The sequence below is a fragment of the Aedes aegypti genome, chromosome 3 (assembly GCF_002204515.2).
Source record: "Aedes aegypti strain LVP_AGWG chromosome 3, AaegL5.0 Primary Assembly, whole genome shotgun sequence".
In the NCBI taxonomy this organism is placed as follows: Eukaryota; Metazoa; Arthropoda; class Insecta; order Diptera; family Culicidae; genus Aedes; species Aedes aegypti.
Window position 1 is genome coordinate 329,473,814 of NC_035109.1, and position 14,958 is coordinate 329,488,771.

The following is a 14,958-nucleotide window of genomic DNA, read 5'->3' on the forward strand; positions in this document are numbered from 1 at the left end:
GTCAACACTGGTAACATTCGCTGACCCACTCGCATTCTGATCAAGAAACAGAGGCGAATATTTTTTATTTTCTATGCTATATTTGCAACCAAAGAGGTGTTCAATGGTCCAATAGATTACGGTTAAGTTGTTAAAGGCTGCATAATCAGAAAACATGAAAGTTATTACCAATTTTATGCAAAACATAAATCACCCGAATGGCTCGATACTGTTGCAGTCTGTGAAAGTTACTGCTCTTGAACGCTATCGTGCCACTTACCAAACGAGAGAGTGAGTATTTACATTAATAGCTCTCTCCGAATGCGATGTGCCACGAACTGCTATGGTTCGCGAACTGTTACACTATCCGAGTATGGTTCGATCGGCTTATTCTGATCGAAATCCAAACACTGCATCAATCATATTGCTTGGTACTGTCCCGGATTCGATATTGCCAGAACCAATTTATGTGCATCCCTCAGGTTTCACGAAAAACCAGATGAGGGAGACATTAGAGATGTGTTAGATAGGTTAGATTTCGATTACATGTTCTTCCTCTTCAAATTTCTGATGTTTTTGTTTGATTACCCTGTCTGTCGTTCCGCTTGTCCGCCCTGTGATCAATCAAACCTTCAAATCCCATCCTTTCCCAAAAGATAATTGTATTCCCTAACCTCCACCAAACCGCGAGATTTACGGTTCCCCATTACTAACATAGATGTTAAAGAAGCAAACAGATTTTGTAAGCCAAATCAAATGAATTCGGCTCCGTTACGCCTGACGGCGCTTGAGCCTACCGAATAAACTAAATAAAAATACCTGGCGAGGATTCATAATTTCTGTTTTCTGTTAATTTAGAGAGGTTTAACCGCCATTTACTAAGGTCAATCTATTCAGAAAAGGAAGTGTCCGATCACGGACAGTAGATGACGAGGGCAATCTTTTCGGTTGAAGGATCCCTGCTTCGGCGGCCAATTCCTCTTCGGAATGCCAGGAATGATCGGCCAATTCCTTCTCCTGAAGGAATGCCTGGGGTGTCGATAGCTCAGACTGTGAATATGATTTCTTAACAACAGTCCTGAAAAGGACTACTAGGTTGGGCTGCTTTCGGTGAGGGAAACACTTTTGATATCGGTTTTCGAACTACGACGGTTTATTCGCGTGCCATACAACGGCTAAATACTGAATACTGAATTCTGTGCACGCAAGCTCCTTAAGTAGGCTGCAGGTAGAAGGATTCATTGCATGCACAGTGAAATGGCTGCGGTGGGAAATTTCCACTGTCTTATGTACTACATACTGGATGCTGCAATCGGTGGTCCGATATTAGTAATATTCTTAGATGAATTTTTCGTGCTTGGTAGTAGTTCATGAAGAAATTTTCATGAAGTTCTAGGTAATACTCATGAAGTGCTTTCTTGTGCTATTCAAGCAATACCTTCGATGAATTGATGTTCTAAAATTTCTGGATGGATCAGTGGTATCAGTGTAATATAATGTAAACTCTTATTCATGTTAAAACATCATACATTCATGTAATATTTTGGTTTGCAAAGCATTCATTTCCATTATACGCAACTGATTCATAACGAGAACCTAATTATAGTTCTTAGATGAAAAATCCCAAGTATTATTCCGTAGGCGAAAATCCGAATACGCGAAACACGCAATCACAACACGATTTGCACACCAGGAAACAGTTAAACGATACAAGATACATTATTTTACCGTTTAGATACAAATTTCTCAGACAATTTCCTACTAGGTACACAACGTCGTCAAATTATCAAATCAGTCGTTCATTATTTAGATACTTGGCTCTTAATGGGATATTTACCACCGATTTCTCTGAATGATCTCTCTTGAACGTTTTTAGTGATGACATGGGGATTTTTACTGCCATCATGCGGAACCACCTTTGCATGGATTGATGCAAGTGATTTCAATTACAGAAAAGTGAGCACGGCATGTTGTTGACTAAGTTGAGGACACACTAATTGTATCCAGATTTAGATTTAATGATTCAATCTTAGAATATCAATTCCACGTAAAACTTCACGAGTAGAAATCTAATTTGGTTTCGATAGTTGGTGTCATAATTTTCTGATTATTAGTTAATTTCGAACTCCATCGTCTATCTCTCCCAGACATTTCTCCAACAAACATCATTCTCAATAGCCCACATACGATGCATTCTTCATGTCTCTTGCCCCCTCATACTATTAATCGCCGCAATTACACTACTGATCACACTAATTAAAGCCAGACCATTAACCTTGCTTTCATCTTCCTTCCTTGCAGTACTTGCAGTACCCTCCCCGGATCAATCAATCGAGAACCGTTAGAACGTTGTCTCCGAATCCATCCGGAGCCCCCGGAACTGGCGCTTTACCGTTCAACTCGTAAAAACGTCTAGCAGCCAAGCTGTATCCAGCCGCACAGCTGACCGCCTGAGAGAACAAGGAAAAAGCGAGAGTGCCACTCGATTGGGCATTAGTTGTCGATCGTCATCGGCAACGTGAACACACTACTTCATCACTACAAGTCTAGTCTAGAGATCTCGTGAGAGCGAGCCGGCGGCTAAGGGGCACGTACACTTAGCTCAGCTTGTGTACGGCGGAGTGGTCAGTTGTTATTCATCATTATCGACTGACGACGCAAGTTCTTATCGGGAAAGAACCTTTCAACTACACTCAAGACTGCGGGGTATCGCTTCGTGATTGTTTCGGATCATTTGCCGCTGCATTCGACGGCCAGTCAATCAGTGATTGGTCACGCGTTCGACAGCAAACTTCGCGACGCGTGATCCACCTACAACGAAGAGTACGCGAGTGATCGAGAGTTTCCGAGAAGTGGAGACTGGTGTATTGTGCAAGTGATCGCGTTCTAAGCTAGAAGAAGGGCAGGGCAAAAGTGGTGTTGTTAACAAATCCGCGATCGAGATCGATCGAAAACAAAAGTGTGATTCCTAGACAACTACAGTTGACGAGATTCGTGGTTTTGCGAAACTTGGTTTCTACCAGACTGAAATCTGCGCGTTGCGTTGCATTGTGTTCGAGGTTTATTGAACAAGAGGACATCTCCCGCCCCGGTGAACTCCAAGATAGCATGCTGAACCAGAAGGGTGGAGTCGGAGGTGGAGGCGCTACGGACGGCAGGTTAGTAGATTGTGCCGGCGGTGGCGGCGTCAGATCAATTCCGATCAATGAAAGTGCTGATTGCGTTTTCGATCTCGTCCCAACAGCAATGGCAAGATGAAACCGCAGTACAACGAGTTGTCCTATCTGGTGACGAGGCAGTGTCTGCAGCAGGAGGAGTTCAATCAGCTATCGCAGTACGATAGGGAGAAAGGCGCACGTAAGTAGCTACGAGTGATTTTTTTTTGGTTTCCATCGCGGGACATGGCTTGGAAAAACAGGAAACAGGAGAGATTAAATATGTGTTTCAAGGTTTGCAAACTGGGACAAAAATTGTAAATAATTTCAACATATGGAAACAGTATCATTGAATTGAATAAAAATACAATGATCTGTCTGATCCAAAACAATTGAAAACAGGAGGGTTTCGTTTTCCCATAATAATTATGGCCAACTTTTTGCGAGTAGTGTTTGATCCGTTGAATCTGTTGCATGCTCCTTTGTGGGCGAGCGACGGAATCCGGATCAATTGTGTCCGGGTCGCGTTGCGCGGTAGAAAAAACGAAGTACGCCGGTGAAAAAAAAAGGATCGACGCGTCAGTTGTTTTTGATCCGTTGAATCTGTTGCATGATCCTTTAAGGGCGAGCGTCGGAATTCGGATCGTGTCCGGTTCGCATAGTAACCGCACTATCGGTATTGATCATCCGTGTATATGTTCACGTATTTAGTTAAAATTATATCTTTATCGTTTGCCAAAACGAATCCTTTCCCATATCCAAACTTCCAGTGTTTTCTTGTGGAAGTGCAGAGGACTCCTCGGCTTCTGTAAAGCAAGTAACACGTCAAAATTTCCCTCCCACTCCCAAATTGACCTGCATTCAGACGCAGCCGGCGCCTGTATTGTTTATTATAATAATGAAAGCACCAGTACTTACACATTGAGGATGCTACTGATCCCGAGTAGTGTCTGTTGGTTCCCTGTGTAAGTACAGCTGTTCTTGCAATAACGGAGTAGCATCTGCGGGCGGTCAATCATGCTCATGCTCATGCTCAATAATTTTTGCTGTACAGGTTGGACTCTATTATTCGGAGACTCGATTATCCGGTGCCTCGACCATCTGGGGTTCGATTTCCGGAATTTTAAATTAAATTATCCGGAGTATGGTTTTTGCATATTTTTTCGGGTTTTGTTTCAAGTTTCAAATAATTTAAAATTATAATAGACAGTATAATTGCTTAAATAGTATTTGACGTAGATAGAAGCGAGAGGGGGGGGGGCTTAAAAAGAGGGATGCTCTATATCGAAGTTTGATTCCACAGTGCTTACCAAACTTAAGAATGAAACGAATATTTGTTTTTATTCTCATACATAATATTATAATTGAAAAAAAAAAACATTAACGTAGCCAGAAACAAGTGAGACTAAAGTAGGGGCTATACAATATAATTAACAACTGAATATACAAACACAAATTAAATTAAATATGTATGTTATTCTGTATACATAGATGATACAAATGATTGTACTTTGAATGTAGTAAGGAAGAAGAACACTCAGAGTAGTTGTTGTAGAAAAAAATTCAAGAAGTATTTTTTCGATAAGTAGCAGAGGTTTGGGCCTGGGAGGGAGGCACAGATACTACACACGAAATTTGGAACAATTTTTTTCCAAACTGCAAGATACCTCCAGTTTGCCAACGACAATCAAGGCAGGCTTAGTGAAAATCGCCAGTTTTCATTTGTTGTGTACCTTCGATCTTTCTGGAGGGCCACAGTTTTATATGCGTTTAATTTTCAGTTTTATTGAAAACAATAAAAAGAGCCTCATTCCAATACGTTATATTCAATTAGAATAAACGGTGCTCTCGTGACGTTACTGTTGAATGTGCATAAATTGAGTCTATTTCGATTTTTGCTATTTCTGATGAAATGCAAAAAATATTCATTGGCTAATTAGGGTAACCAATATATTTTGGACCCCTATATATTTTGGACCCCCTGGGCCATTTTCCTGCAAATTTCCCAGTTTAAATCAAAAGACCCACTCAATTCGCATGCCATTTGGAAAGATAGGACCGCACTTGCATCAACCGTTTGTACATAGAAAATGTGTTTACTTCATCTGAAATTAATTTAATTTAATCGGTTCATCCATGCAGCCGTTACAACACGTTACACACAGAAATTGAAGCCGTCAGAATTTTTGCAAATGTAAACAAAAACTTTTTTCAAATTTCTGAACCAAAAGCGTAGAATGTCTTTGGTTTTCCATTGTCAATCGATTGATTAAACTATGGGCAAGCTTATTATACAACCCAGTGTCGTGGACTTTGTCGCCAAACGATAAAACATGCCGGGGTCCAAAACATATACTTTGAGGGTCCAAAATGTATTGGTATGTCCAAAATTATGAAAAACAGTGCTTCACAATTCAATTATTTCGACGTTTTTTGGATCCCACATGACCGTATGGGAATTTTTATCTCGTAGAGGAAGTTTTTCTCTACATTTTGGCATATTTTTTTGACTTGGTTACGCTGTGCAATTAATCAATTGGGACAAAAAACTAAAATCACTTCCTTAGAGGGTCCAAAATACGACCGCTACCCTACGCGCTTTTATCATGTTTGTCCATTGTTTAAGATCCGAACTCACAGTGACAGTTCGTGACAGCAAAATCTCGGCTCACTGTGACATAGAGAAATTTTGTATTGGTTTCTCCCTCCCAGGTTTGGGCCAAAACATGTTTTACCGGCGTCGGCGTTGATGGGCATCGATAAATATTTTGTTTATACCGTGCACCCCCGCTAATTTGAACGGTACCTTTTTTCGGGGTTCATTGTTAGTTTGAACATCTAGTCACCCTAAAAACGTGTTTCTGGTAACCTCTTTCACTGTTTTGTTTTGATTCTGCGTTCCATCTCACTTCACTCCGTTCCATGAGCTAAATGACGTTTGAACCATTTTTAATTTGAACGATGTGCAAATTAGCGGGTTGTTAAAGAGATGATAATGATGAATTTTCGGAAAGGTTCTTGACAGGTTCTTCCTCATAATTACTGTTTTTCTGCTTCTAAACATGGTTTAATTATTTTGCAGTCGAGGTTCCATCAAAAGTTTTTCTATCGTTTAGTTTTGACTTTTACGTCCTTCTGGCTTGCTTGTTTTGTTTTAAACATTGAATTACCACTCTGGCAATAAGCCAGTAATTCCAATTTGCAGAAGCAATGCTAAAAAATGCTAAATTTATACATTTGAAGGAAATTTTGATTGAAACATGCATGTGTGTTTAGAATTTGCAGGCAATATAAGAACGTAATTGAGCCGTTACATTTTGGTTCCATAAGTATTTTTTTTTTATTTTGCCAAGAATTTCCATTGTCCCTACTAATAATCCTATGTAATTTCAAGGATCTATATTTAAATTTTACAAACGCTTAGACACCCAGTAACATTTTTGAAAGATTTTTTTCAAAACCAAAAAAATATTTTCGATGGGTTACTTGAAGTTCTCCTGAGGATAACTTCTAGAGATTTCCACTGTGTTCTTAAAAAGCTTTATGGTAAGATCCGTAATAGATCCTACTAAAATATCATAAGAAATCTGACAGAGGTTCATACAAAGATCTGTGAAGTATCTTAGGAAAAATATACAAAAAAAAAACTAATAAGAAACTAAAAGATTTACTCAAGATTTTCGCAAAATATCCGCCAAAAAATGTAATCTGTCAAAAAATGTAATCTGTGAGGAACAACTTGAAGATTTAGCATTATTGTGCTAAAGCTAGTATTCGCCTAGAATTTAAACATATATGTGCTAACTCTTTCGCTACAAATTCATTGCAAATTTCTCTAGAAATATAATAAATAATCATTGTAATAAGCTGAAGATCTCGAAAGAAAATTATCATCAATTTCATCTCTCGAAGCATGCTGTAATATTTTTTGGTTTATACTCGCATAATCGATAATCCCAATAAACAAAAAAAATCCTTTTCTTCGACCTTGTGCCAGCATGACGCTCATCCGTAGCTATCCGCAGCTGGATTCTCGTTCCGCAAATAGTATTGACCCCAAACTAAACTGTGGTGACAAATTCCATACAGAATGGGTCAAAAAAAAAAAAAAAAATAAAATAAAAATAAAATTGTGCTCGAAAATCTTAGATTTGGATTAAATTTTGTACATGGTATTTGTATGGTAAAATAAGTGTGTTCAATAGAAAAATCGATCATTATGACTCAAGAATCAAGTTTATTGCAAAAAATATATAAATTAAACAATAAAAAAAGGCCATTTTTATAAGTTATTCGCTATTCTCTATCAAGAACAATACGTTTTAGAAAGAATAGGCTATATTTTCTCTTATTTTACTTGATGATGAATCTCGAACAACTAATAAAAATAGCCTATTTTATTATTTTTTTTTTATCAAACTTGAAATAATTCGAAAATGGCTGCTTCTAGAGAAGTGATTATGATTATCATTAATGAATGATTTGAAGACTCTTATTATATCATCAGAACATAATTATTTTGACAAAAAACATAATTTTGATAATTGACTAAAAGTAGTTCTTAGAAAAACTTTTTATAAAAAATAAAGCCCACCTTACGGGAGCCCAATTATAATGAAGCCCACCTGAAGATAGTGCGACGAAAGAAATTCGACTACGTAGTGTGTTCTTAGCGGGAAGGAGCTATTTCATAAATTAAGTAGGCTTATAAAGTTCTTCATGGATTCTGTTCAATGTAACAATCATAATATTAACGTAAGACTCTAGTTGGATATCATTCTAGTGCTTGATCAAATTGATTCAATGTTGGTCCATATGATTTTAACATCAAACGATTTGTCAAGAATAAGCTTTCCTCTCTATTTTACAGCATGAACTTTTGCTTTATTTCCTAAACATTTTGTGTTACGTAGCCAAGAGATTTTTAGGAGAAAAATAAATTCAGCCTTATACAAGTATTTATTGAGGAGGGGATAGTAAGAAATAAGGAATTAAATTGAAAAATTATTTTAACTCATCGGACTTATTAAGAAATTTTCTGAAACCCTTCATTGATGATAAATATTTTTCGAACTGCTACATTATAAAGCTAATTTTGACCAAAGTTTAAAAGAGAGACAAAAAAGTCAAAATCAAAATTGTACCGACCTGAATTACTTAGATAAAAGAGAAATAACCATACAAAGTTGCGGATTATCAAAATAATATAGGGGTACTTACGTATTCTCGGCAGTCTAAGCCGATGCCGCAGCCACACTTCTTATGTAATTTTTTTTGGACATCAGCAGACAAATTCTGTGTTTGTCTGTTGAAATTGATGCGTTGCTCAATCCTCTATCGATTCACAGCGACAGACTTGGCAAAATGCTTTTGGAAACGTTTTTACAACGCTGCGAACATCTCTTGTCAGTGTGACTTCTCATTCAGTGTGACAGCCTCATTCTGTTCGGTAACTTTCCCATAAGAACTGCTGGTGAATCTCTTCGGCATCTCCAAATCAGTCGCATTTTGAGGCGTGTTCATTTGAATTGATGACATCTCTGGCGATTTTGTTTGTTCAGTATCGGAAATCTCGTCAGTGGGAAGCGGACAGAACAAAAAATCATCTAAATGTTTTCATTGACGTGTTTTAATAGAACAACACTGTGTACATGGCTTTTGAAATTTGGTTGCCGATAATAGTAGAATGATGCCGAAGCCGTAAGTCTCCCTACATAAAATACGAAGAATTTCTAAAGAATGCATCGAATTTGATGTATTCTAAAATTTTTGAAAATTTCCCGGGATCTCGAAATTCCCGGGAAATAACTATTTTATTTCCAACTTCCCGGGAAGTCAAATCTTGGGAAAATTTGAAATTCTACGCATAGTTAACTTATGGTAAAATGTGAATTACAAAATACGCTATCGTATCATTAGGTATTTGCAGTTTGTTTGGCATTTTGAAAACGTATTTGAACCCAGTGCACAATGGTTCGAATCGACAATGTAGAAGGAAAAAGTGTTTTCTCTGTTCTCGTCGATTTAGACATTCGATGTCTTTAAAGAAGTTATTTGTAATTGAGTTTTGCATCGTTTAAGAGACAAGTTGAATAGGGTGGCCCCCTAATTAAGTTTGAATTTTGACTTCAACTTTTTTGTTTGATGAGATTTGTGTGAGCTCTTCTGCAACCTTTTTGAAAATGTTATTTTGAACAACTTTGTCGAAGACACTTTTGATCTAACTCTTCATTTTAGCTAAGTTAATTGATTTTGAAAATTTCAACTTAGGGCAGACCCGAAAAAAGAGGTAATTTGGTTTAACTTTTTTATTTTCAATTAGACGTATGTGCAATCTTCAGAAGAGTTGCCCAGAAAGTAATGATACACATTGTTGCTCAACATCGCAAGTTTGTAATTCTTGTAATTTTGAGGTTATTAGCAACTATAAGTGAAAAACTATGAAATCTTTAGGTGCCCATAACTCATGAAGTTGGTTCGATAAAATTTTTCTTTAAGCGGAATCCGAAAGGCAATACAATTGGCAACTTTGGCTGCAAAAAGTGTAAGAACGTAATTTTTGTAAAGTAAGGAAATTCACTCCAAAAATACACTCAAAAAACTCGAAATTCGCCTGTAACTCACCAGCTTTTAAAGTTAACGGCGTGCTGCTTGCTGCAAAGTTGTAGGTTTTATCTAGATCTACAACTTTTTCATTTCAATGTGTAGAAATGATTGTACGATTCAGATGTAGGTCACCTTATATTTATTACTATGAAACATTAAGTTAGTAAATCACATTTTTCCTGCTAAATTGTCGATTCGGACCATTGTGCAGTGGAGGAGATACGGATTGTCAAATTTCTGTGTCATAATATATTTAGAAATTCCTGAGATACCATTTTTTCAATTTTAACATTGAGATATATTTTTTCCTTTCTCAATCATTGAAGAATAACGCATTTTGATGTTATAGCATGTCATTGCTGATCTAGTTAAGGTTGAATGATTAAGTTTCACGTTCTTCGTATTCAAATAGTGAGATAATGAAATTCGTTATTTTTATTAGGTCTTTGATAGTTTGTTCATAAACTTCATAAAAATTACGAATTTTATTTCTTTCCCAAGAAAGAACTTGAATCATAAACATTTTTATGTAAAAACATGTTCCCTTCTATTAGTTATTATTCCGCTTATCTAGCAATTAATCTCTTGTTGTTCTCAGTAACTTAACAATGGATTATTTGGTCATTCTCTGTTTACAATACTTATGTTCTTGCTTTGTTCTTATAATGTTTAATTTTTCCATATAGTTATTTTGTTTTAACAGTAAAACTTGCCATTGTTTTGTGGTTATCTTCTACCCAAGATTACCTAAAATTTGATCTACAATGCTCATACGATATATATGACTATTACAAGCTGAACCACGGTTTTTTATTTATAATTGATAAAATAGAATGACACTATCGACCTGTGTCACTAGAATCGTAGTTGACTTGTCAGGAATCTATTGCATATATATAATAATCAGCATAATATTCCGAATGAAAAACATCTGGTATACATTCGACTCTCCACATCTCGATGTTCTTTATCTCGATATCTCTCCATATGTCGATGATTTCTTAGGTCCCTTCATTCTGCATACAATTTTTTCTGCACATCTCGATATCCTCCTTATCTCGACATCTCCGTATCTCGATGTTAGTTTTTCGTTCCCAATTTTCTTTCTGTATGCCGATATGATCAGTATCAAAGGTTACTAGACCCATTTTTTAGGGGTCCAAAACAAATTAGAAACGTGCAATGACGTCTGATTGTTTGTTATTTTCTTGGTAACGGAGTCTTTTTCAATATAGTATTTATAAAAATTTCGTTCTTTGTCTAGATGCCAAACTTTCATCAAGAATCTTCTCAGGAATATGTATTTCCAGAATCAGATTATTAATTACTATTACTTTTTATTACAGACATCACGTGGAATGTTGCCTGTTGCCAAATATAAATTTGTAGTAAGGCATGTGATAACATTTTTTAGAGAATTCCACCATTGCAATGGTTGTTGTTGGACCAGTCAAGAATTTCGAACTGAAATTTTAGATAATAGTATTCCAAATGATCTTTTTGCTATTTTTGAGGGGTACGCCATGAATTTTTCAAATATTTTAGATGAAATTTTTTCATAACAGAGCATAAAGCATGCTGGGAATAGAGTATACAGTATGTTGGATTACTCCTGGAACGACATTAGTAATCGTATTAGGCTGCAAATCAATAATTGGAGGAGCGAATTCAAAACTGTTTTGTCAGTTTGCCAGAAAATGCTTCATGGTGCGCTAAGGGCTCGTGAACCCTTAGTTGAGAAATGCTGTGTTAGATGCTAACGCTGTTCACAACGGATCTCTGCTCATTAGGTACCAGAATTCTGGCCGAACCTCATGCCTGTTTCAAGTTTCACAGGCAACTTCCAAGTTGCCAAGTTGCAAGTGCTCTTAAAACACTCTTATAAGTAGGCAATCCTTTATAAAACACTAATTCTTCTTTTCTCCAATTCCTCACAGCAATCGACACTCTCAAGAACGCCTTTCGTGGTTGCAACCCCTTCTCATCACTGCTCAACTTCATTCCGATCCTGCAATGGCTACCCAAGTACCACTGCAAGACCGACCTACTGGGAGACATCACTGCCGGCATCACTGTAGCGGTCATGCAGATACCTCAGGGAATGGCCTACGGCCTATTGGCCGGTGTGCCAGCCAACGTCGGCCTCTACATGGCCTTCTTCCAGTGCTTGGTGTACGCGGTGTTCGGCACATCGCGACACATCTCAATGGGCACCTTTGCCGTCGTAAGTCTGATGACGGCCAAAGTGGTGACCACCTACGCGACACTGCCTCCCATAGGATCGGCGACGGTGAGATACTATGATTTGAGGTATTCTCGGACGAAATGAACAACTTTGAATTATTTTACAGTGGAATGCATCGTTCGCTGAACCCTCTGTGATAGAACCCTCCGATGATCCTCAGTACACACCCATCCAAGTGGCGACGGCCGTAGCCTTCGTGTGCGGGATCTACCATGTAATGCTCTTTCTTTCGCCACGAGTCCACGACATCCACGAATTATCAATTCTTCTCTATCTCTTTCTGCAGTTTCTGATGAGCGCGTTACGACTGGGAACGCTCTCATCCCTACTTAGCGAACCGCTAGTGAGCGGCTTCACAACGGCGGCCGCTGTACATGTGCTGATCAGTCAGCTGAAAGACCTGCTGGGGGTGTCGATTCCCCGCTACAAGGGTGCCTTCAAGAACATCTTCTCGGTGCGGGACATTGTCGAACAGGTGCCGAACAGTAATCTCACGGCCGTCTACACGTCGACTATCGTGATATTGTTTATGATCTTTATGAATGAATATCTGAAGCCGCGGGCGTCCAACTGGTGCCGGTTGCCAATTCCGGCTGAGCTGCTGGTAGTCGTCGGCGGAACGGTCGCTTCGTACTTCATCGGGCTGGGACCGAATTTTAACGTGACGCTGGTGGGCTCCATCCCGGTCGGGTAAGTTCTTTGTTTAAATCCTTATTCTTCACTTGATCAACTGTTCTATTCTCCCATTTCAGTCTCCCAGCACCGGAAATGCCACCACTTGCGCTGCTCCAATTGGTCGCCGTCGACGCCATTGCCATCGCCATAGTCAGCTACTCGATCGTCATGTCCATGGGGCTGATCTTCGCCCAGAAGGAAGGCTACGAGGTACGCGCCAATCAGGAACTGATCGCCATGGGTGCAACCAACATTGTTGGATCTTTCTTCTCGTGCATCCCGACGGCGTGTTCCCTGTCCCGGTCGCTTATCCAGCATCAGGCCGGAGGAAAAACTCAGATCACTGCCGTTGTTTCATCGCTTCTGATTCTAGTAGTGTTGCTCTGGATTGGACCGTACTTCGAATCTCTACCGCGGTGCGTGCTGGCGTCGATCATCTTCGTCGCACTCAAGGGCATGTTGTGGCAAGTGCAGCACATTAAGAAGTTCCAACGGGAGGGATCGCTGGAGTTGTTGGTGTGGTTGATCACCTTCCTGAGTGTAGTGATCATCGATATCGACATCGGACTACTGATTGGGGTGGTCTTTTCGTTGGTGGCGCTGTACATCAAAGGGTGGAAGTCGTACTACAGCTTGCTGGGAACGGTTCCCGATACGGGAATTTACGTAGATCTGGGAAGTCATCACCGGGCGGAGGAGGTACCGCACATCAAAATCTTCAAGTATTCGGGAGCGATCAACTTCGCTAGTCGAGCTACCTTCAAGAAAGCACTGACCAAGGAGGTTGGAGTCGACCAGCGTTTAATTAGACGAGCTTCCCAATATGAAGCGGCTGGAGAGGGAGCTGGGCTTCAACTCATCAAGACGTTGATTATCGATTTGTCGAGCGTACCCCACATCGATACTTCCGCTTGCAAGATGTTCAGCGAGGTAAAGAAAGACATGGGAACGGTTGGCGTGAGCACGTTGATAGCCTGTCCAGCGGATTGCGTGTATGACACACTTCTGCACGCAGAATCGATTGGCGAGGGCGGCTTCCACATATTCCCAACGATACACGACGCTGTACTGTACGCGCAAGGATCGGCGTCTACGGTATAAGACGAATTGGATCCGCAGATCCAAGATAGATGTGATTGTGCCAAAGAGTAGATGCTTCGATGCCTAGCATAATTGCACGAACGTGATGCACGTGGGTGTCAGGTATTAGTGAGTGCAGCAAGTCAGTTGTAGTAAGTAGTTAATAGCCATACCGAATATTATGTGCCTTCTTGCAAGGTGTCACCCTTGAATTAGACGACAGGGAAGACGCACCTAGACAAACTAGCAGCAGAAATTTATGGGTAGCGTAGTACTTAAGGACAACTATTGAACAAACAATGTGTAGGAAAGAACAAATTCGTAACGAAAAACCACACAAATGATATCTCTCACAGATTGAACTGTATATCTCGTTAGAACGAAAAAGCCATAGAGTTAAGTTAGTCTATCAATTTTCTATTTCGTTTTATTTTGGTCAAACTTAAGTTTTAGACCGAACTGTAGTCTTTGTTTCTTCTCTGTTTTCCTTGAATCCTTTCGATTCTACATATCTCCGAAGCCACTACGCATCACAATAACTCACCACCTAAAACCGTCTGTGTATCATATGTATCTCTGACAATATTTATTGTGAATAAAATGTTACTTATTTCTACGCCAGGTTCCGATTTTCCATCGAAAGAAAGCCTGTTCGACATGTGGAAAATTTTCATCCAAACAACGTTCTTCTGTTGCTGACCTCCACGCGACACCGTAAATGGTTTTCAAATTTTAATCACGATTAAGCGATCGTTATTCATAATTAAACTGCCACATCTGGTGCTGCATCGCAGTTGTTATTGTCGATGACGATTATGACGATTTTTCCAATACTACGCACATGAATGTCGGGACACCAAGCATCGATGTGGGAAATGGGTGTAGCGTACTTTTTGTCTCTTCTTTGGGTAGATTAATGGAATGCATTCTCACGAAACAAAAACTGTACCGCATGTAGAACAAATGTGATGATTTGTGTGCAATGAATCGAAAGTTCTTGATTGATACACATTTGGTACGTTGATAAGACGCAAAACATTCGTTTATAAGTTTCACAACTAGTGTATGCGACAATTAACGGTCATGTATCGATACTTCAAAGCAGTTTTTCTGTTCAAAACTGAAAATTCTTGGATCAAAATGTGTTCACTGAGTTTCGATTGATGAATAGAATACCATTAACACATTTTTTGATTTTGAAGGGAATAATTGCTTTTG

General features: G+C 39.0%; 1 protein-coding gene across 4 annotated transcripts in view; it reads left to right on the plus strand.

Moving 5' to 3' along the window:
• LOC5578348 (solute carrier family 26 member 6) overlaps positions 1–14,356 on the plus strand; it is a 39,437-nt gene extending 25,081 nt beyond the window's left edge. For 2 of the 4 annotated variants that reach the window (XM_021855051.1, XM_021855049.1), the window contains exons 2-7: positions 2,281–3,137; positions 3,224–3,336; positions 11,678–12,030; positions 12,092–12,199; positions 12,272–12,675; positions 12,738–14,356. In XM_021855051.1, the coding sequence (XP_021710743.1) occupies positions 3,088–3,137; positions 3,224–3,336; positions 11,678–12,030; positions 12,092–12,199; positions 12,272–12,675; positions 12,738–13,761 (2,052 nt within the window). In that variant the 5' untranslated portion in view covers positions 2,281–3,087 and the 3' untranslated portion in view covers positions 13,762–14,356. The remainder of the gene's footprint in view (positions 1–2,280; positions 3,138–3,223; positions 3,337–11,677; positions 12,031–12,091; positions 12,200–12,271; positions 12,676–12,737) is intronic. The other 2 variants (XM_021855052.1, XM_021855050.1) reach the window with 1 other exon arrangement.
• The last annotated feature ends 602 nt before the right edge of the window (positions 14,357–14,958 follow it).